The 18275-nt window shown below is 46.2% G+C and overlaps 6 protein-coding genes and 1 non-coding gene across 8 annotated transcripts; 4 read left to right on the plus strand and 3 right to left on the minus strand.

The window, feature by feature from the left end:
- Positions 1-24: 24 nt before the first annotated feature.
- On the minus strand, positions 25-1560 carry SPPG_08137 (uncharacterized protein). The gene is made up of 2 exons (XM_016756292.1): positions 1069-1560; positions 25-1008 (listed from the first exon to the last, which is right to left on the minus strand). Exons 1-2 carry the CDS (start codon positions 1372-1374, stop codon positions 457-459), a joined length of 858 nt encoding a protein of 285 aa, XP_016604589.1. The 5' UTR covers positions 1375-1560; the 3' UTR covers positions 25-456.
- A 1840-nt stretch (positions 1561-3400) lies between these two features.
- On the plus strand, positions 3401-4794 carry SPPG_08138 (40S ribosomal protein S15a). The gene is made up of 4 exons (XM_016756293.1): positions 3401-3514; positions 3987-4125; positions 4377-4615; positions 4674-4794. Exons 2-4 carry the CDS (start codon positions 3993-3995, stop codon positions 4692-4694), a joined length of 393 nt encoding a protein of 130 aa, XP_016604590.1. The 5' UTR covers positions 3401-3514; positions 3987-3992; the 3' UTR covers positions 4695-4794.
- Positions 4795-5699: 905 nt separating this feature from the next.
- On the plus strand, positions 5700-9558 carry SPPG_08139 (uncharacterized protein). Its single transcript, XM_016756294.1, has 4 exons — positions 5700-5995; positions 6050-6387; positions 6449-6832; positions 6894-9558. Exons 1-4 carry the CDS (start codon positions 5773-5775, stop codon positions 9144-9146), a joined length of 3198 nt encoding a protein of 1065 aa, XP_016604591.1. The 5' UTR covers positions 5700-5772; the 3' UTR covers positions 9147-9558.
- A 209-nt stretch (positions 9559-9767) lies between these two features.
- Positions 9768-9850, minus strand: SPPG_10191. Its single transcript has one exon. It is a non-coding gene; the product is annotated as a tRNA-Asp (tRNA).
- Positions 9851-11215: 1365 nt separating this feature from the next.
- SPPG_08140 (adenylate cyclase-binding protein) lies at positions 11216-13629 on the minus strand. Its single transcript, XM_016756295.1, has 11 exons — positions 13534-13629; positions 13393-13413; positions 13069-13300; positions 12788-13009; positions 12631-12716; positions 12432-12562; positions 12226-12372; positions 12068-12163; positions 11929-12002; positions 11734-11857; positions 11216-11654 (listed from the first exon to the last, which is right to left on the minus strand). Exons 3-11 carry the CDS (start codon positions 13294-13296, stop codon positions 11344-11346), a joined length of 1419 nt encoding a protein of 472 aa, XP_016604592.1. The 5' UTR covers positions 13297-13300; positions 13393-13413; positions 13534-13629; the 3' UTR covers positions 11216-11343.
- Positions 13630-14623: 994 nt separating this feature from the next.
- Positions 14624-17249, plus strand: SPPG_08141. Of its 2 annotated transcripts, XM_016756296.1 has the most exons (4): positions 14624-15045; positions 15119-15201; positions 15273-15828; positions 15894-17249. In XM_016756296.1, the coding sequence occupies exons 3-4, from the start codon at positions 15472-15474 to the stop codon at positions 17130-17132; spliced, it is 1596 nt and encodes a 531-aa protein (XP_016604593.1). In that variant the 5' UTR covers positions 14624-15045; positions 15119-15201; positions 15273-15471; the 3' UTR covers positions 17133-17249. The 2 variants fall into 2 exon arrangements, with proteins under 2 accessions (XP_016604593.1, XP_016604594.1); XM_016756297.1 differs by having other exon boundaries at positions 14624-15201.
- Positions 17250-17390: 141 nt separating this feature from the next.
- Positions 17391-18269, plus strand: SPPG_08142 (uncharacterized protein; the record flags this gene model as incomplete). Its single annotated transcript, XM_016756298.1, has 3 exons — positions 17391-17501; positions 17573-17713; positions 17775-18269. Coding segments are annotated over 3 exons (373 nt in total), but the record flags the coding sequence as incomplete, so codon positions are not given.
- Between the last annotated feature and the right edge of the window lie 6 nt (positions 18270-18275).

Genomic DNA, 18275 nt, shown 5'->3' on the forward strand with positions numbered 1-18275 from the left:
TGGAAGAGATGGCACTGTGACTGTGAGAAATGTGTATATGGATTCTAGAGAGAGAGAAGAGAGAATCCTTCTAAACCTTCTAAACACACACAGAGAGAGAGAGAAGAGACATTCCACACACACACACACACACTCTACGTTCTCTCTCTCACTCTCACACACACATGGCTATATGCAAAATTCTTTAAATCTCTTTATGGGCCGCTTTCTTACTCACACAAAACTATTTAACCGTAATATTCCCCCATTTTAACCGTTTGTTTTTTCACGCGTTACTTTTTTATTTTACGCGTATTTCTCTCACTCTCTCACTCACTCTCACATGTGGACAGATTGCATTTTATTATTATTCTCTCTCTCTCTCTCTCTCTCTCAACAACAAGAATTACTAGAAACTAGGAAAAACAAAATGACACTCTAATCAACGTATTCTCTCTATATAATACACACAATCTTCTACAACATGGCCAACGCGCCAAAGAGCAATGTGCCCAATCCAATACCTGCAGCACCATAGAGTTTGCCAGCATTGCTCGTTTGTTGTTGTTGCTGGTTTCCTCCAGTCGTTCCTCCATTCGTTCCTGTGGCTTTGGGTGCTCCCGTGGTTGTTGGGACAGGAGTCGATCCACCTGCAGGAACAGTCGTGTTCTTTCCAAGGGGTCCATTGTCACCACAATCACGAATGAGACGGAGGTTGCTAATTTGGAATCGCGCGCCTTCAGGGACAAATGAAGTCAGGGTCCAGTCCTTCAAGTGGACAAAGTCAAACGCGCCCCCAGCCAGGTTCTTTTTAAAGTCTGCAAATGGAACCACGACGCTCTGCTTTTGGCCGTTGGGGGTAACGTATTTGGTGATGGGAACGTAGTCAGAGTCCGAGTTTCCAGGGACACGAATCGTACAGTTTTCACTCTTTTGTGTGAGCGTCATGGTGAAGGTGGAACCGACGGGAGCCACCAAATCGTACGCAACCGCAGCAATGTGAGTGAGATCGTAGCAGGCACCAGCGTCCTAAACAAAGAATTAGAATCTATATCTGCTCATTGGAGACACACACGCGTCAATACTTACAAACTTTGAAAAGAAAAAGTTGTTGTTGGGAGGAGCATTGGGGCCAGCAACAATCTCCACATATTTGCCCTCGGTATTGATCGTGTACGTCAGATTCGCCTCACTCTTTCCATAGTCTGCACCCAACAAGTTGAGATCCCGAATGACAGTCTCCCCAGGAAGGGCTCCTGTGCGGTGTACTGAAAAGTCATCCACAAGAATGTCGGGACCACAGTTGATGAATTCTGGGACAGTGTGGTTTTGCGCGTAGGTGGTGGTTGCTAGGGACGCAACGAGGAGAGTGACAGCGACCTTGACGTTCATCATTTTGAGAGAGAGAGAAGGAAGGAAGGGAGGAATATTCTATAATCTACAAGTGGTAATAGAAAAGAGAGGGAAATGCTGCGAGTCCCCCCCTTATATATGGGTGGAATTTCCCGTTTTCTTGTTTTGAAACGGCCGCTTGTGTTTTTTTTTGCCAGTGGCCAGTTGTGTGTGTGTGTGTGTCTTCTTTCCAAAGCGGTCAACAAAAAGAACGCGTCTCTCAACACAGAAAGAATTTTCAATACTTCTAAAATTATTCCCATTTACAGATACAACGCCCTCCAAAGAGAGGGGGCGCTTCCTTTTTGAAAAGGAGAGGAATATTCCGCAACCACTGCCACCCTTTGATTCTATTTCTGGCATTCCATTCATTCTATTTTGGGAATTTCTATGATTTTCATGTATTGTTACTCATTCTATATTCAACTTTCAACAAGCGGCTGGGGGGGAGGCATATCGGAACTCTCCTGTCAATATGGCCTATCCCACATCCATGTATTCATATACATGTCAAGGTATTCAACTCGAGTCAAATTGTTTACCAGTTAGACAGAGCAGAAACATGGCAGTGCTGGCGTTTAATCCCGCCATAGCAACAGCTATAAAAGTTACTTTGACTCGAGTCGCATAACGTATGTACTCCTGGGTACTAAGAGTGTCTCACAGTGTCAATGTTTGGAAATATGTCAAACTGCGGGGGATATGCATCGAGAACACACGCACCGCCTCGATTCTGTTCCGTGGCTGAGTAATTGGCAAGATTTCACGGAATTCAAAAAACGAGAAAACGGATGATCTCCATTGGGTTTACACCGTTTAATTGAAAAGGGGGGCGCGAGTGTATGTTCCTCGCGTTTGCCACTGGTGGGGGATGATTGACCATGGCCTAAATGCCCCCATTTTCACCTGAATACAAAGTAGAAAACATACAACGTGTTATGGGATGGTATATCAGACTTTATTGGGACATTCATACATGGATACTTTTGTGTGATGCGTACTGTGTGTAGGTGTATGGCGCGTATGAGGATAGCTTGCCAGTTGGCCCATTCAAAAGGTGTGAAACTCTTCCCAAAAGCCTCATTCAATAAGAAACCCAACTTTTATGGCAAAAATAAAATACCAATATTGGCATCTCAAACCCACCCATTGACCTTTAGCCCCGAACTTTCACGCGTTGCGCGTCACTGCCACCACCCACATACAGACATTGTTTTTTTCTCATGATTACGACATTGTCATCCTTGCCTACAAGTATATAATCCATGCCCCCAACACACATACTCCTACAAAACCATAAGTTACGAATAATGACTAGAATACAGTTTATTCCCAATATCACACGTATGACGACTCGGTTCACCTCGACTCACTCGTCAACACATGCGCGATATACTGGAACACGTAGCCGCGTTCGACCCATGAATGTCGTGCTGGGGTTGGGTGGTCTTGTGCTTGGGACGGCTGTGTATAGAGAGCTACACTGATGGGATTAGAGGATGTGATTGGAAAGGGTGCTTTGTAGAAGATGGGTTATGCATGACTGCTCCTGCCATTTATGGCTGAGATGGCACAGTGAAGTGGATGGTTCAATAGACAAGACTTTAATCAGCACGTTCCCTAAAGTACCAAAGATCAATGACGGGATCCTGTTCGTATAGACAACCAGTCGATGGACTCTCTGGTATGGTCAATGATTGGGGTTTAACTAAAACGTGCTACAATTTCGAAAAGGAACAAAGAAAACACATAGTAAAGAGCCGTTGCTTGTATTCCCTTGGCTGGTGGCCTTCCAACAACTCGTGCGTAGGGCACCGTAGTTGATTCCTTGGCAGCATGGTGAAGATCATCTAGGTTTCTGAATGCCCATAAGCCGTGAATTGGCCGCAATTCCAGTCAAGAGAGTCGTTTGTCCACGATGAATATTCACTGATCAAGCTCAGCAGTCCATCTGCCACGAATATCATTCACTGCGAACCGCTTGTTAGGATCGGCATCACATGATCCAGGCTCTGCGACAGAAAGCACGTGACCAAGACGGAGCAAGCAAAGATCGTCTGTGTCCGTCAACCAATTCTTTCTTTCTCTCTCTCTCGCATCTCACTTACGACGGGATCTATCCATCCATCCATCCGTTGTCGAGGTTCGTTTTCATCCTCCCATCCATCGAGTGTTCAATGAGTGCTACCTACACTACCCGATCCTTTGACCATTGAGCCAAGAGAGCAAGATGTGAACGAAAGCCTGAGCACTCGCAAGAGTGGCCCATGTGATGGAGTGTAAAAAACAATTTCGACAACAGAAGCAGTTTCTACCAAGTACGCCATTCTCCACCATGCGAGCTTTGATTTTATTTCAAAGGACTGCGAAAAACAAACGAAAACAGAAACTGCTTCAGGAATCACATTGGCGCTCATTAGCTGGCCATTGTGACACTCTTGATGGGCAGTCCCTAAACTTTGCAAAAGAGGGGGCTCTTAGGAATCGTTTTGCACTTTCTATGGCCGTGGGTGGTGTAGTTTGCGCAACGACACTCCTATTGGAGCAAATCTTGTCCTTACGCAGTCTAATGTCAAGCTCATGATCTAACTCGCTGTTATTTTTTTTTCTTTTAGATCAAAATGGTTCGCATCTCTGTCCTTAACGACTGCCTAAAGAGCATTGTCAATGCCGAGAAGCGCGGAAAGCGCCAGGTGCTCGTCCGCCCTAGCTCCAAGGTCATTGTCAAGTTTTTGTCGGTCATGCAAAAGCACGGTAAGTTGGCCTGACGTGATCACCAAAAACGAGTTTTGGGGAGTGTGTATGATTCGAAGTTATAACTGGATGCTTGTCGGACACTGTGGGCAGATGTCTTTTAATGCTTCGATATAAAGACAGAGTGTACTTACACCCCACGTCTTTATCACCTATGGGCGGGGGGTTTATATACGCACAACATATGAATGCACAGATGCGCATCGTTTACATGATGATGGAACAATCACTCATGACTATTTCTCATAAAGGCTACATTGGCGAATTCGAGATCATTGACGACCACCGCTCCGGCAAGATCGTCATCCAACTTATTGGTCGTCTCAACAAGTGCGGAGTCATTTCCCCCCGCTTCAACGTGAAACAAAAGGACATTGAGACTTGGATCAACAACCTTTTGCCCTCTCGTCAGTTTGGGTACATTGTCCTGACCACCTCTGCTGGTATCATGGACCACGAGGAGGCCCGTCGTAAGAAGACTGGTGGCAAGGTGTGTATGGTGTTTCTTCTTTGTTGGATATATGGGATTTTTTCTGACGTGTTGTTAGATCCTTGGATTCTTTTACTAGGGGTTGAGCACTGTCGGCTTTGGTAGAGTGGGATCCGTCAGAGACTTGTTGTATCGCATTCTGCTGTGGCTTTCATAATACATTGAATTGTGTATATTTATTTTCTTTATCTTAATGATGGGTGTGGCGACTACGCCGTATCGTAAAGAGGGAGTGTTCCGTGGTGGGGATACGGGAGCACAGCACTCTCGTATACTAGGACTTATGGCTGTCATGCTGACATGTTTTACAGTACATCGGCGCTTACTAGTGTGTATTTTGAGGAAGTTTTGAACAGGACGAATGTTAGTCTGTGGATTCGGAATATGGGGTACTCTGTAGAATCAGGTACTGGCGTGATCTCACATGACTAAACGCATCGATAAATCTTTGATGACGCGGACAGTCGAAGTTCATCATCCATCGTGTTTTCCTCTACATTAATACATATCAAAAACTAGTTTAACATGCTTTAAAAATGCAGAAAAACAGGTGGGATATTTTCTATGCATCGGATAATAACTTCTGTGTATGTACTTTGTCACATACCCGGCAATATTTGATGTTCTAGCCTAATGGAAGTCTGTGCAAGTGTCGGCCAATGTCCAATTGAGATTTTGGGGGTTATACTTGATTTGTACCCGTACTACGGAGTACGGTACCCGGAATGTGCATGGCTACCTATTTGATTATGATTACGGGGGTTGGGGTGCTTGTGACTGATTGGCGGGCGATCAAGGAAAATGGATTTTGTACTGGGTATGGACAACTGGCAGTCTTGCCTTTCGATGACTAAATGTGAGATACACTATTCCTTGATCATGGGACCAACGACTTTGATACACATATCTTCATGTTAGAACGGATGTGCAATATGTGAAAAGGCACAATGAGATCATTTCAGAGGTTTAACGCGTTCATGTCCGGATGTTATAATCTACGCGATTAGTTCTGTCCGGATGTCATGCCAATTCCTTAAAACGAGGCCTCGTGGGAAACATCCCCTAAATAAATCTTTTGCCTCACAATCTGCTTCAAAACTTTCTCAAAACTTGTTGAATATTTTTTGGCTTCAGGTGTCGTCGAGTAGACCACAACCATGGCACGCAATGCAGAGAACACGCAGATTGGAGGGACCTTGGTGAAAGACCTTCCCTGTGATGTTGCATTGAATTATTTTCGCATATGCTCGCCGTATGAGAGTACGCCCAATGTGCAGGAACTGGGCGATATGCTCGCTAATGCCATCTACGCACATTCCCAACGGGAGGATGGCCGAGCGGACAATGGTCAACTTGTGAACTTTAATGTCCCGGATGCCGGTGAGTCCAGAAATCGAAAAAGCACTACTAATCGAGACTAAAATAATCTCTTAGACACTGTAATGGCTTGGACGCGGGAAGTCTCTTTGGCCGAGATTTTCTCTAAAGGAACAGGGATCCGCACTTTAGTCATTCCTGTTTACCAGAGGCCGTACACTTGGGGACGGACGGTTGTCAAGCGCTTACTAGGGGACATTTATGAGGCTTTCAGTATTAATAAAAATAAACCGTATTTTATCGGAAGCATCGTGCTGAACGACAGTCATGATCTTTTGGACGAAGATGGGAACGAGGGAGAATTTAGCGTTGTGGATGGTCAGCAGCGCCTGACTACATTAATGTTAATATTTGCTGGTTGTCGATCACTGTGCAGCGAGTCCACGCAGGATGAGGTAGGTGTGCTTCTGACGATCCGCCTTTAACGACGGAACGAATAAGTATTCCACCATTCAGATTCAAGACTACCTCGAGCATTCACCGAAATTTAAGCGGCTGTATCATTTGCGAGAGGGGCCTGGACCAGAGATATTTCGAAAGTACGCGATGCAAAACAAGGAAAATATTGCAGATGCAGCAAACGAGGATAATTCGGGAAAAAATGCCCAAGAGGCTCGTACATTGGTAGATGCAATGACCGCCATATATGAAGAGTTGGAAGAACGTACCGAGCAACTGGAGACCAATGAGGCGGACGAGTTCCTTGCGAGTTTCGCTGATTATGTCTATAGTCGATGCCGTATGATTTGCATGACCGGCGCAGGGGAACGCGGCGGTCATCGAATTTTTAGTACGTTGAACGTATGTGGGGTTAAGCTGGATGTACTTGACTTCGTAAAGGTAAGTAAACAAAGGCATGCGCCGTGGGCTCACCCATCCTAACAACAACAACGGTCGACAGGCAAGTATCTACACACATGCTATCATGGAGTTTAACGACAGTCAGGCGACACGTAGCCGACGAAACTTCAATGCCACAATCCAAAAAGGGATGAACGCTTGGAACGCCGTTGAGGACAAGCTACGGCGATGGCCGAGTGGTATGCACAGTGGTTTGACAAGGTTCCACGACCTTTTCCTGCATTTCTACCGTCTTCACTTGGTGTGGCTATGCGCCGACGTCTCTTACCGGGGGAGCTGCATTGGCGATTCATCAAAAGAGGAAAAAGAGGACCACTTCCAGACTCTCTACATGGACAGTTTCTCAGCGACGACGATGTCAGAAACAGATCGATATGCTCCTATGTACAGCTGGTGTGGGGACGTTGCTGACATAAAGAGCGCTATACCCCGTCTCAATTTCGAGATCACGATGCAACTCATCAAGGAAATCGGATCTCATTTTTACCAAATTGTCATCACTTATGCTAGCAGTCGTGGCAGCACGGTTGACGGCTTACTAAACCTGGAAAAAAAACTTTTAAACTGCGAGAAGTGGCAATTGACCTACTCCTTGTGGGTCACAATTGCACTTGCTGCAATGCAACGTCTCGCCAAGCTATCCAAAAGGAAAGGCGGTGCAACTACTGGACAGCCTGCCTTTTGGACATATCTTGAAACGCTGATGGTTGCATACATGTTGGAGATAGAGGCTAAAGAAGACTTTGCTGAACATTTACTAAGGAGGTCTTTCGAAGACCTGAAGAAGATCGTGACAGCTGCAAGAGTTGAAGACATCATTGAACAGCTGTCTCTGCGGCATGCACCGCGCGAAGGACGCCGATACAGCGAAGCGGCTGAATTCCTTAGGAGAATCAAAGAAAATGTCTACAAAACTTCCGGACCCTTCGCAACGAAATATCTTCTCGTTCGTTTAAATACGTGCTCATACGAACGGCCGGATTGTCAACCATACGAGGTAAACTGGAAACTGACCGAAGTGGAGCACCTGCTTCCAGTGTCGCTCGATCAGCCTGACGACGGTTGGCCAGGGTGGACGGCCAAGCAAATCAAGGATGCCAAAAACAAGCTTGGTAATCTGCTGTTACTTGGTCCTGGACAAAACAAAGAACTGTCGAATAAGGCATTTCAAAAAAAGCAATCGCTTTATCTGAGGTCATCACTGGGTCCTTGCCCTTTTGCCATTACGGTCCGACGTGCTGGGTTGGACAGCTGGACTTATGATGATTTTGAAAGGGAGCAAAACGATATTATCAAGAGGCTACAGAAAGTTTTCATGACTCCGGCCTCCCCAGTCCAGGCTGGGGCTTCAGGATCAATACAGGATATGCATCCGCATGATGTCCAATATGCGGCTGCTGACTCGGGGGAGAATATACATTGGCAAGGTTCGACTGGCGCCAGCGGCTTGCCGGGGGTCCAAATGCCGTCAGCTCAAGCAGAGCTGTCACCTGCCAATTTGTTCTCTGATCCCAGCACGGCCGCGGAAGACGACCATGACAGCCACGCGGCGACTGTGATGGCAGAATCAGGAGAGAATGGGCAAGGCGCTGCTGCCGCTGACATCCTGCCACGAGCACCTCCGCTGTCAGCGCAAGCAGAGTTGTCACTTGATTCTGTCATTCTCACCTCCATGGACGTCGCCGTGGAGAAAGATGTCTCTGACGATGACGCGGAAAACGAACTGGGAGAGAGAATACTAGCCCAACAGTTGCAAGAAGATCAGGTTAGATATATGCAAGAAAGGCAGACTGTTGGTGATGATGTTCGACCTTGTCCAGAGAAATGCTACAAAGAGAGAGTCGCAACAGCCACATGTTCAGGAACAATCACTGCGAATGAATCTCATTGCCATTTATGTCACTGGATCGAAAGCGGCGGACAATGTTCGAAGACACCATCTGAAGGAAAGAAATTGTGTATCGATCATAACCGGCTGCTTCACTCTTGTGCCCAACATCTTTTCGTCGGAAAGAGCAACTCTCCGAGCCACAGGATCTGCTACCGTCCTCATGTGCCGGGCCGTGAGTTTCGCGGAAAGCACGCGTGCGATCAATGTCACCATTGCAAGGCGCGCTCTCGGATCGCATGTAAAGAGCCTTCCACCAAAGACGATATTTTTTGTGTTGAGCATAGGAAACATTTCGACAGTTTGAAGGACGCTGCTAGAAGTCGCAGACAGAAGGCTGATGAACGCAAACGGAAAAAACGTCAAAAGTCCCAAGATAGTTCCAAGCGAGCTAAGCCTTCTTAGCGGATGCTGATAAATGCAAGTGGAAACAATTCCAAAGTTCTTTAAAAGAGTTCCAAGATAGCCACGTCGTCATTAGCTGACTTTGAGAGTGGGAACACTGTGTTACATGTCTTCATCTCTCCCGTATTCTTCTTAAGCAGCCCTGATAGGCAAGTTGCTTATCTGCTACTGTTACGACAGGGTATCTGAACCACAGTGGTTATGGGCAGCATAAACAAATACATCATCACAGTACATGCCTTCATCTCTCCCGCGTGTGTGATGGGCCTTTTGAGGAGGACTTGTGTATATTGGGCGTAGTAGTGCTCGGTTGAGATTGGGATTGTCATTGTCGTAAACTTGCGAATTTGGCACTTTGGTCCTGCAAGTTCGTACTTTATAAACACTGGAGAAATTGGCCAGCAATCGTGGCAGCACCTTACTACCTTTAAAGAAATTAGTACATGTGCTGTGCGAGACTATGACTTGAATTCCAGATGATCCGGCTAGCAACTGTGACAGCATTCCACTTGACCATTTTATCGGCCGCTGTCAGATGGCTACCAGAATACATGTGTCAGACAGCGAAAAAAGTATAGAAAGTGACGATCGAAAATAAAAAGGCAGTGGATCCTCGTTGAACTCCCAGACGGGGAATCGAACCCCGATCTTCCCCGTACTGTCAATTTGACAGGGGGAGATACTAACCATTATACTATCTGGGACTTGTATTCCTTGACTTTATGGAACACCATATGGTATGCAAGGCCTGGCAGTCCTGTACGGAAGGGATGCTGGTATGAAATGCCGCTGACGAAGCAAAGGACAATTGGGTGTTATTTGTCGAACCCCGATTTTTGTTTTATGCAACATATTTTTGGACAAGATCCTGTTTTTAAGGGGTTTCATTGTATGTGGTTTGTTGTATGCGTATCAGATCTTGCATACCTTACAAGTTTGACTTTTATGATAATCGTATCCTTGTTTGCCAAGTGTTCAAACAAGAAATGATTTGTGTTTGTGATGTGTACATGCCCAGCCCATCATATTTGTACTGAATGCGAATACGTTTTTCGTTATGATGCAAAAGGAACCTTTACATATCCTTCAAAAAAAGAAGTTTATCATCATCGTGTCTGGATTAAAGTTTTAGGTTTCCAAGGGATGTGATATTCCTTTGATGAGATGAGCGGATTCTGAACTATCCGACCCATATAGATATAAATGATATCCAAATAGCCATGTTGAATAAACCCACATTGCATTCTCCATCCATCTGGCCGTTGTCCTTATCTAACAACCCTCCCCAATTTCACCAAATACAAGTGTTCCCCTTTAAACCCTTTAACCAACTCAGCCAGTCACGTCATACCATCCACGTGACAAACCACATGACCATCTTTCCTTCTCTGTGCCGCCCCTTCATAAGCGGGCTGGTGTGCAATCCCCCCATCCATCTCCCGTAATCCTCGCTTGGAACCAACCGCCGACGCCATCTTGTAAAATATTGGAATTGACAATGAATACCCCTACGGCAAAGAAAACGCGTACGGATGTACACTCGCCTTCCATGACCCATTCTCAGCGGCCGCAGATTCCTGGGCAAATGCAGGCTCAGTTAGTCAAGTAAATGTGAAAAACGAGTGGTGTAATTGTATGTACTGTTTGTCTAATTCTTTTTTGTTTTTTTTGGTATAGTTTGGGGATGCGGGTTCGTAAATGTGAGTTACAAAATAAAGGATTGACACGAGATGCGGTTTACTGATGTTGTTTGTTTTGTAGCAATCGCGGATGGATACAAAACACCCAATAAACCCATCTACGGCATGCCCCAATCAACCGATATTACACCCCCCAAACATGAACAAACACAAAACCCTAGGAAACGGGGACTTATTACGGATTTTTTTGGACCGCAAGAGAATGGGCAGTAGTTTTTATGTTTTGTTTGAGAAGGATGTGGGTTCGAGTCCTATATTCCTTTTATTTTCTTGTATTTAGTGGTTGCGAGTTGGAGTGGGCATACCGTGGATGAGTAAGAGTGGTTTTGTGTACAGTGTTGGCTTGGGACAATGTGGGAATCGAAAACATTAAAGACAAGGGAATATATTTCGCTTCTTTACTAAAAAAAAATCCAAAATGTAAACCATATACGTTTTCTTTTCGTCGTTTGCTATCTTCTTTTTTTTTGCTAGTCAAGCTCGTCCTATTCCGATTCTCAACCCTTGTGCTCCACAGGCACCGTCACAAGATTCCCATTCCTAACCGTCGTCTTAAATTGCTCCGAAAGGGGTTTCTCCGTGTAATCCCCATCAGCACCCTGCACAAGCACATTCATTTCTGAACTCTTTGCCGTAAGGATCTCAATATCCAACGTCTCTTTGGAAAGGTACAATTGTAATCCGTCCGTTTTGTCAATCGCGACCGTAGGTGCTTTGCCGGTGATTTGGACTTGGGCGGATTTGGTGTTCACCACGTCGATCGTTGAGACCACGTTCTCGACTAGGAGGCCAACCTTTCTGGAGCCATCTATAAACATACACGATAGAATCGTCAATCAAAACCAAATCTTTTGTTCTTTTCAAAATTGTTCAATAAAAGGACTTACCGATCGTAACGGCATTAACCTTGCCCTTGATTTGAATCGTACAGTTTTGGCAATTGTAAATATAAACAACATGCCTCAATTCCGTTTGATCTATAATGATTTCATTGTTGTTGACTTGGTTCTCCTATTTGGTTTTATCGCACATTTTATTAAATGGTTCGTTTTGAATCACGCAGTGGGTTAGGAAGAACTTACCACCACCCACTTGTTGCCTTCAAGAGCAAGCTTTGGAGGGGCCTTGAGTGCTGCAGCAGGTCTTGCAGACGGAGCTGTTAAAACAGAAAGAGTGAGATGGATGGCCGCCATTTGCCCTTGTTCTCTTTTTTTTTTTTACCTGCAGCGCCTCCTCCGGTACCGCTCTTGACGATACTGGATGCTCGAAGTTCGGGGTTCTTGTGCGTCATTTCAGATTTATCCACCTTTCGTAAACCTAGAACATAATCACACATTACCAAAGTGACATTAGAAAATGGAAAAGTGGACATTACGCACCGCTGGTGAGACCTTCCTTGTTCAACTCGCTAAACAATGCAGCGGTAGGTGGGGCGCCTCCTTGCGAACTGGTTGGGAGAATCCCGACAGCCGGTGGTGGGGGTGGAGCTGGGGCACCGCCACGGGTAACAGGTGCAGGAGCAGCAACTGGGAAACCCAATTCCATCAGATGTAAATCTAACTAAAACGAATCTGTTCATTCATACCGCTGGCGGACTTTGCATCTCCTCCACGCGGGTTCCATGACAACCCTGTGGTATGGTGCTTTTTAACATATGTCTGCAGTTCGGTCAAAAAGGTCACAAAGCTGTTGGCCCAGTCAACGTGACTCTTGTCCCTGCATCAAAGTAAAACAGTATTAAACGGGATGAATTTTGATGATCAATGAGAATGTCATCTACGCACTTGTCCTTGTACTCTTTGATAACACGGTTAGCCCAAAATTGTGCAGAATCCCTCATTTCTCCAACGAATGGCGCAGGTGCAGGTTCCTGTGGTGCACATACGTTCATACATTAGCATTAACAACGTAGTGACATACATCTACGTTTAAATAACTTACCACAACCACCCATCCCAAACCAGGAATACCCTCACTAACGGTAGAGAGATGGTTATAAAACGGGCTGGCCCGATTTTTCTCGCGCAGTTCCGTAATCTTTGTAATGGCAGCCTGCGTGGGTTTCAGCAATTCCTGCAGAGTGGTCGTATCGGGTTTCTTGGACGCCGCGGCGACCTGAATGAGCGCTTTCTGGGCTTGAATGGCTTCGCGTACGCTCTCGGCCTGTTTTGATAGAGCTAGCTTAGCAGAAAATCCTCAACATCATAGTATATTTATCATACCTGTTCCTTGACCAAACCGCCAATAGCTGCACTACCGCTGACATACACTTGGAGCGGTCCACCAACAAGGTCCTCAAATGCAGTAATACTTGGACCACCACTACCAGCAGACGAAACTGGAGCTGACGGAGCAGCTTCCGCAGATTTACTCCGGCCAGCTACTTCCTCGATACGTTGCGTGGCCGCTTCGAGTCGCTTGATGAGGGATGCAAGGGTTGCTTCAGACATGTTGCTGTTGACACAACGAGCGATATTGTGTGCAGAGTGAGTTTATATCAGTTTCTGATTGATCAATGCTTTGTTATTTTGAATTTGCTTGGGTACCTTGTCGTTTATTGTTTACACCTTTAGGAAAAAAACCGCCGAATAGAATAAACATGATGCGACAAGGAAAAACGCGATAGTCATCGTGAGCACTTTCTCTACATCTAGAACCCAAAGACACTGCCATATTATTTTACATACCCGATAAAGAATTACTTTTGCTTGGGCTACTGGTGGGATGAGGCAAGGGAAAAGCAGCAAAAAGAAATGTGTAGTGTTTTGCTGATGTCGTCCTTTGGTAAGTGGCAGCGGCTTCCAGAACTTGTTGGAAGTGGCTTTGGTAAGCGCACAAGTCACGTGCATTCAATGAACTTTAGAAACGTTGAGGGCAGAGCTGTAGAGCTCGATTGTATTTTAAAAGGTTGGAAGGAAGGAACTCTTTAGATGTTTATTCCAGATCTGAGGATAATGGGCATTTACCTGTCCATCGACGCACTCCATCATACACGCCAGAAGTGCAAGTTCGAATAAAAGTGAGGTTGATGTTATTGACATGTACAGCAGCTAGTGCCAAACCACCTCCGTGGCCACATCTTCCAGCACTCACCAAACTCACACAATTCTGATAATCGTCTCAACACTCCTTGCACGCTAGTTATGCTTAAACTTGACCGGCACATACCAGACAGTCCATTGCGATCAAATGGGTTTCCCCCAAATGACTTTTAATCTGACTCCAATCAATGAACTCCCATCAATGACTCTTACAAAGGATATTCGCAAGTCTTTTTCAATGTAGAAATCAGTATCATTTGTGATGCGTACCCACTCGATTTCCAGGAAGGCTGAATGTTCTTTCCATGTTGTGCTTTGCCCGGCGGAAACGAAGAACCTCTACTTTTTGCGTAAATTCTGGAGTTAATTACTTGGGTAATATGGCTGTTATACTGGAGATTCGTCCCAATGAGATGTGATAAAGTAACTGTCAAACTACTTTGAAAGAAAACAGGCTGTGTCCAAGGACGGCGCCTTTTTTTGCATAGTGTTTATAATTACCCCAGTACGCAGAGAGACCCTTGCGCGCTCCCCTACTTTCGGTTCAGTGTGCAGCTACGGCGGCCTTTACCCTTTATATGCTTGATCTAACACTACTTTTGCGAGATGCTGGCCAGCCCTGTGGCTATTCCTTGTTCACAGTCTCTTAGTTCCGACGATGACACATCAAGCCAGGAATCACGTGAAACAGAGTGAAGGTTTCAAAATCAACCGAACGATGCAAAGCAACAGCGAACGTTAACGGCTCATTTCTCAGCTGGCTGGGTCCTTACAGATTTGGGAATGCAAGAGCACGAGGCGACGGACTTGGCTGTTACAGTCGTCTTTAGATAGATAATAGCTAGCGTTTTTCTCTGGTCTCTTTTAGAGAGGCCTCACAGATTGCTTCTACTAACGACCGGTTGATGCAACTTGAATGACGATAATGAAAGTCCCCTGCCAAGAAGTCGTTTCCTCACCACTCGTCTCACTCCCCATTCCCTCCCTGCTCACCCTACCCGAAGATGTCCTAATTTCAATCATACCGTGGGTCCGCAACCCAATGCCCCTCATTCGATCCTGCAGTTACCTACATCACCTCTTCACTACTCTACCGTCCATCCGAGCGCAGTGGCTCATACATCGATACGGCAAAGCCCATGTTCTCTTTTATCCAATGTTGGTTGAACGTCATCCTGCCTTGGACGCAGCTACGGTGGATGTATTGTTAAATTTGGGTGCGCGGTTCAAGTTCCAGCCATTATTTGAGGATGCCCCATTACCGTTGCCTACACTGCATAGCCTTGCTTGCGCTGCCGTTGGGGAATTCAAAGCGTATGTTTTTGGAGTTTGTAAGAACGGGTCCTTTTTACGTAGCTCATTGTGATATTTGGTTTTATCTTTAGAGCACCGGTTCGTGCTGCAGAGCCGAGCGTGGACTCTAGTGATCTATTTGATCTTTGGACATGGGTCATTCAGACTTGTGGCGCTCAATCCCTCATAGAACGACTCGTTAAAGCCGGTGCAGATCCAAACTACCTCGACGCTTTTGCGGTCTCTTTTGCACTGCAAACTCGCAATGCGGTCCTGCTACGCACGCTCTTGATGGATCTTGGTGCATCGATTCCAGTCGTCAGAGATCGCCATGAGCGATCCTCGCAGCCTCCTCACTCTTGCCTGCGTTTTGCTACCGAGTTGGTTTCATGGTACCCTGCTCCAGATATTCTCGCGCTTATTCGGCGCTGTGATGCCCAATGTGACCCTGGCGAAAAGTCTGGAACAACGAAACGTCAAGGTCAAAAAATGTTTTGGCAGCAAGTTGGCCGAAACAGTCGGACAGATATATTACGCTTATTGAAAATGAAGCCAGCGTCGCCAGATTGGAGTCTTGATTTTGTCTCTGCCTGCGCTGTTTTCGTTGGTGCTACTATGGGGGGACATTTGCCCTTGATGACAGAGATGGTAGGTCTCGTCCTCTGTTATAGGTGATGATTCTGGATACACTAACAGTGAACTCTCGACGATAGGTTCTTTCCAATTCTGTCCCTATCGACCATTCGTCCTCCATTGCCCTTCAAACCGCTGTTCGTCTCATGCGTTCAGACCTTCTCTATGCATGTCTTTCTCTCGGGGCCACCATTCCGAGATCTGCTGCCTCCGCATTGGCGATCGACCTTCTATCCTGGGCCTCCACGGACGCCATTTTAGCTTTCCTCGCTCGCGCAGACGATCGCGGTCGAACTCCTCGTCTGCACTGTACAGAATCTTTTCTGCACCATTTGGGCCGTTGCGGGCGTGGTGATGTCATTGAAGCACTGGTATCGAGGGACGTTATGAGCAAAGGTGGACGAAGTGGGAAAGCTACGAATAGCAGTTTAGCGTTGACGAGTGAGCAAGCGACGACGGTTTTGGTTGGTGCCGCGGGTGCAGGGCACCTTGATCTTTGCCGGGATCTAGTCACTCGCTACGAAGGTGACCCTGTCGGATACAAATTCGCTGCAATACGTGCAGCATGTCGAAGCGTCAAAGCGTCTTCCGCTGAAATAATCGGTTATCTTCTCGCCATGTGGCAAGTCACTGGTGACGATGACGAAGATGAGAAACGGTTCGCGAGACGATGTCTGGCAGAGTGTCTTGTCGAAGCCTGTAAGTTTGTTGGCCAGAATAAAGTTCAAGTAGTGGAGTGCCTCATTGAGTGGATGGGACCGGCTGAGCTAAGGCGAGTGGGTGGTCGGGCGTTGGTTGAGGCATTGAGAAGCTGGCAGTGGACCCCCGCACGAGTCATCAAAAACCAAATGAAAAAGGCGGCAAAGGACACCGAAGGAGAATATGGAGTTTTACTGGTGCTTGTAGGTGGCAGGAGCGATGACCGGGCGATATCCACCGTGTGTATTCCAGGGCAGGTCAAAACCTGTGCAGATGACGGTAGAATATGGTCCATCTGGCTTCCCACTCACATGATTAAAGAAGATGCCGAGGAACTAGCACACGGGATAGAGCACCTTATACAACGGGCGGGATTCCAAGCTTTTGTTCAAGACCTTGGTGCGGGAACCCGGTCCCCTCGGACCCTGTGGGACGCGCTACATTCCCGTCAGATACTGATTCCGAGTCGAGTATGCTGGTGCACGGCGTGTGCTGCCTATGATAAACGTAAGCGAAAGACTTGGAGGCAGTGGTGGTTAGATCTCTGGGCAGGTGCCTGGAGAAGTGAGGATGTATATAATAAGGAGCAGAAAGTGTCGTTGGTTACTGGGTCGGCGTAACGTGTTGCGTTATTCCTTTTTTGACTTCATAAGCTATTTATTGTATATATTGCTCTGTATGTATCATAATTTGTATTTATGAAATGCTGGAGATATTAGCCGGAACATCCGCCCCGGGACAGAGTTCAATGTTGAAAATAGCGAGTTGTCAAATCCGTGGCGACAAAATCCATATGTCCATTTTAGGAATAAATTGCGGACATTGAACTTGAAGCGAGCGTTTTTGCCAACGTTTCCGACATTAGACCAACCCTACATTATGACTGATCCCAGTGACAACCCAACACCACCAGCACCACCACCCTCCGGTCCCTCTCCCGAAGCACTAGCACAGCGACGGGCGCTGGTAAACGCAAAGTTCGGACCAGGGTAACTGACTATTCACCGACGAGTACAAAGCTGCCAGCATGTATACTTAAAGAATGTCTCCCCTTGTACAGCGCTTGGGAAAGATCCCAACCACGCCCCCACCGATGCAACGGCCACCTAGAAGATTTCATTGTAGCCCTCACGACATGGCCAATGCAGGATGTTCCTTCCACATTTCGCATATTCTGGTCATGCATGCGTAGCGAACCTGGGTGCGTAAACACTAAAATGTGCATTAAAAAATACTTTTTAACACTTGAACAAATCAAATAGGAATGAACCACCAAGGGATTACAAAACGCCTGTACCGTATGGATCCCAGGCTGGTCAAAAACGGGGAATGTGGTTTGGTGACGATGAACCCAATGATATGAGTTGGATGGAAAAAAAGTGAAATATTGTTGTGTGGATACCCTTTTGTTTGGGTGTGCATGGTGAGGAAGATGTCCTAGTGTTGGGCATGCGTGCATATCCCATTGTCTGTCTTTTTTGGCGATGGCAAGTTCCCTCCCATTGAAGGATCACTGGTGGGAGGACATCATCAGCAGGATGGGTAATCGGAGCTGGATGGATAGTTCTTGTTCAACATCTGAGTATATGGATTATGGAGGGTGCTGGATGTTATCTCCAAGCACCAAAAGAAGAAAACTAAACCAACAAGGTAGCTGGAAATGAATGTACCGAAACCACACAAAACACATGTAAATATAATCATTGAAATGAGCATTTCAAAAAGAACGGATGAATCATTGGCAATCGAAAACATTGTAACAG

This window comes from Spizellomyces punctatus, assembly GCF_000182565.1.
Source record: "Spizellomyces punctatus DAOM BR117 chromosome Unknown supercont1.19, whole genome shotgun sequence".
Classification (NCBI taxonomy): domain Eukaryota; kingdom Fungi; phylum Chytridiomycota; class Chytridiomycetes; order Spizellomycetales; family Spizellomycetaceae; genus Spizellomyces; species Spizellomyces punctatus.

Coding starts and splice junctions, on each gene's coding strand:
- SPPG_08139 (XM_016756294.1), top strand. CDS start 5,773: ATGGCACGCAATGCAGAGAACACGCAGATTGGAGGGACCTTGGTGAAA. Junction 5,996..6,049: donor CTTTAATGTCCCGGATGCCG/GTGAGTCCAGAA, acceptor ATAATCTCTTAG/ACACTGTAATGGCTTGGACG. Junction 6,388..6,448: donor GCGAGTCCACGCAGGATGAG/GTAGGTGTGCTT, acceptor TCCACCATTCAG/ATTCAAGACTACCTCGAGCA.
- SPPG_08140 (XM_016756295.1), bottom strand. CDS start 13,296: ATGTCTGAAGCAACCCTTGCATCCCTCATCAAGCGACTCGAAGCGGCC. Junction 12,717..12,787: donor GTTTGGGATGGGTGGTTGTG/GTAAGTTATTTA, acceptor TGTGCACCACAG/GAACCTGCACCTGCGCCATT. Junction 12,373..12,431: donor AGATGCAAAGTCCGCCAGCG/GTATGAATGAAC, acceptor TGGGTTTCCCAG/TTGCTGCTCCTGCACCTGTT.
- SPPG_08141 (XM_016756297.1), top strand. CDS start 14,804: ATGACGATAATGAAAGTCCCCTGCCAAGAAGTCGTTTCCTCACCACTC. Junction 15,202..15,272: donor GCCGTTGGGGAATTCAAAGC/GTATGTTTTTGG, acceptor TTTTATCTTTAG/AGCACCGGTTCGTGCTGCAG. Junction 15,829..15,893: donor TGCCCTTGATGACAGAGATG/GTAGGTCTCGTC, acceptor TCTCGACGATAG/GTTCTTTCCAATTCTGTCCC.
- SPPG_08138 (XM_016756293.1), top strand. CDS start 3,993: ATGGTTCGCATCTCTGTCCTTAACGACTGCCTAAAGAGCATTGTCAAT. Junction 4,126..4,376: donor GTCGGTCATGCAAAAGCACG/GTAAGTTGGCCT, acceptor TTTCTCATAAAG/GCTACATTGGCGAATTCGAG. Junction 4,616..4,673: donor GTAAGAAGACTGGTGGCAAG/GTGTGTATGGTG, acceptor ACGTGTTGTTAG/ATCCTTGGATTCTTTTACTA.
- SPPG_08137 (XM_016756292.1), bottom strand. CDS start 1,374: ATGATGAACGTCAAGGTCGCTGTCACTCTCCTCGTTGCGTCCCTAGCA. Junction 1,009..1,068: donor ACTTTTTCTTTTCAAAGTTT/GTAAGTATTGAC, acceptor TTCTTTGTTTAG/GACGCTGGTGCCTGCTACGA.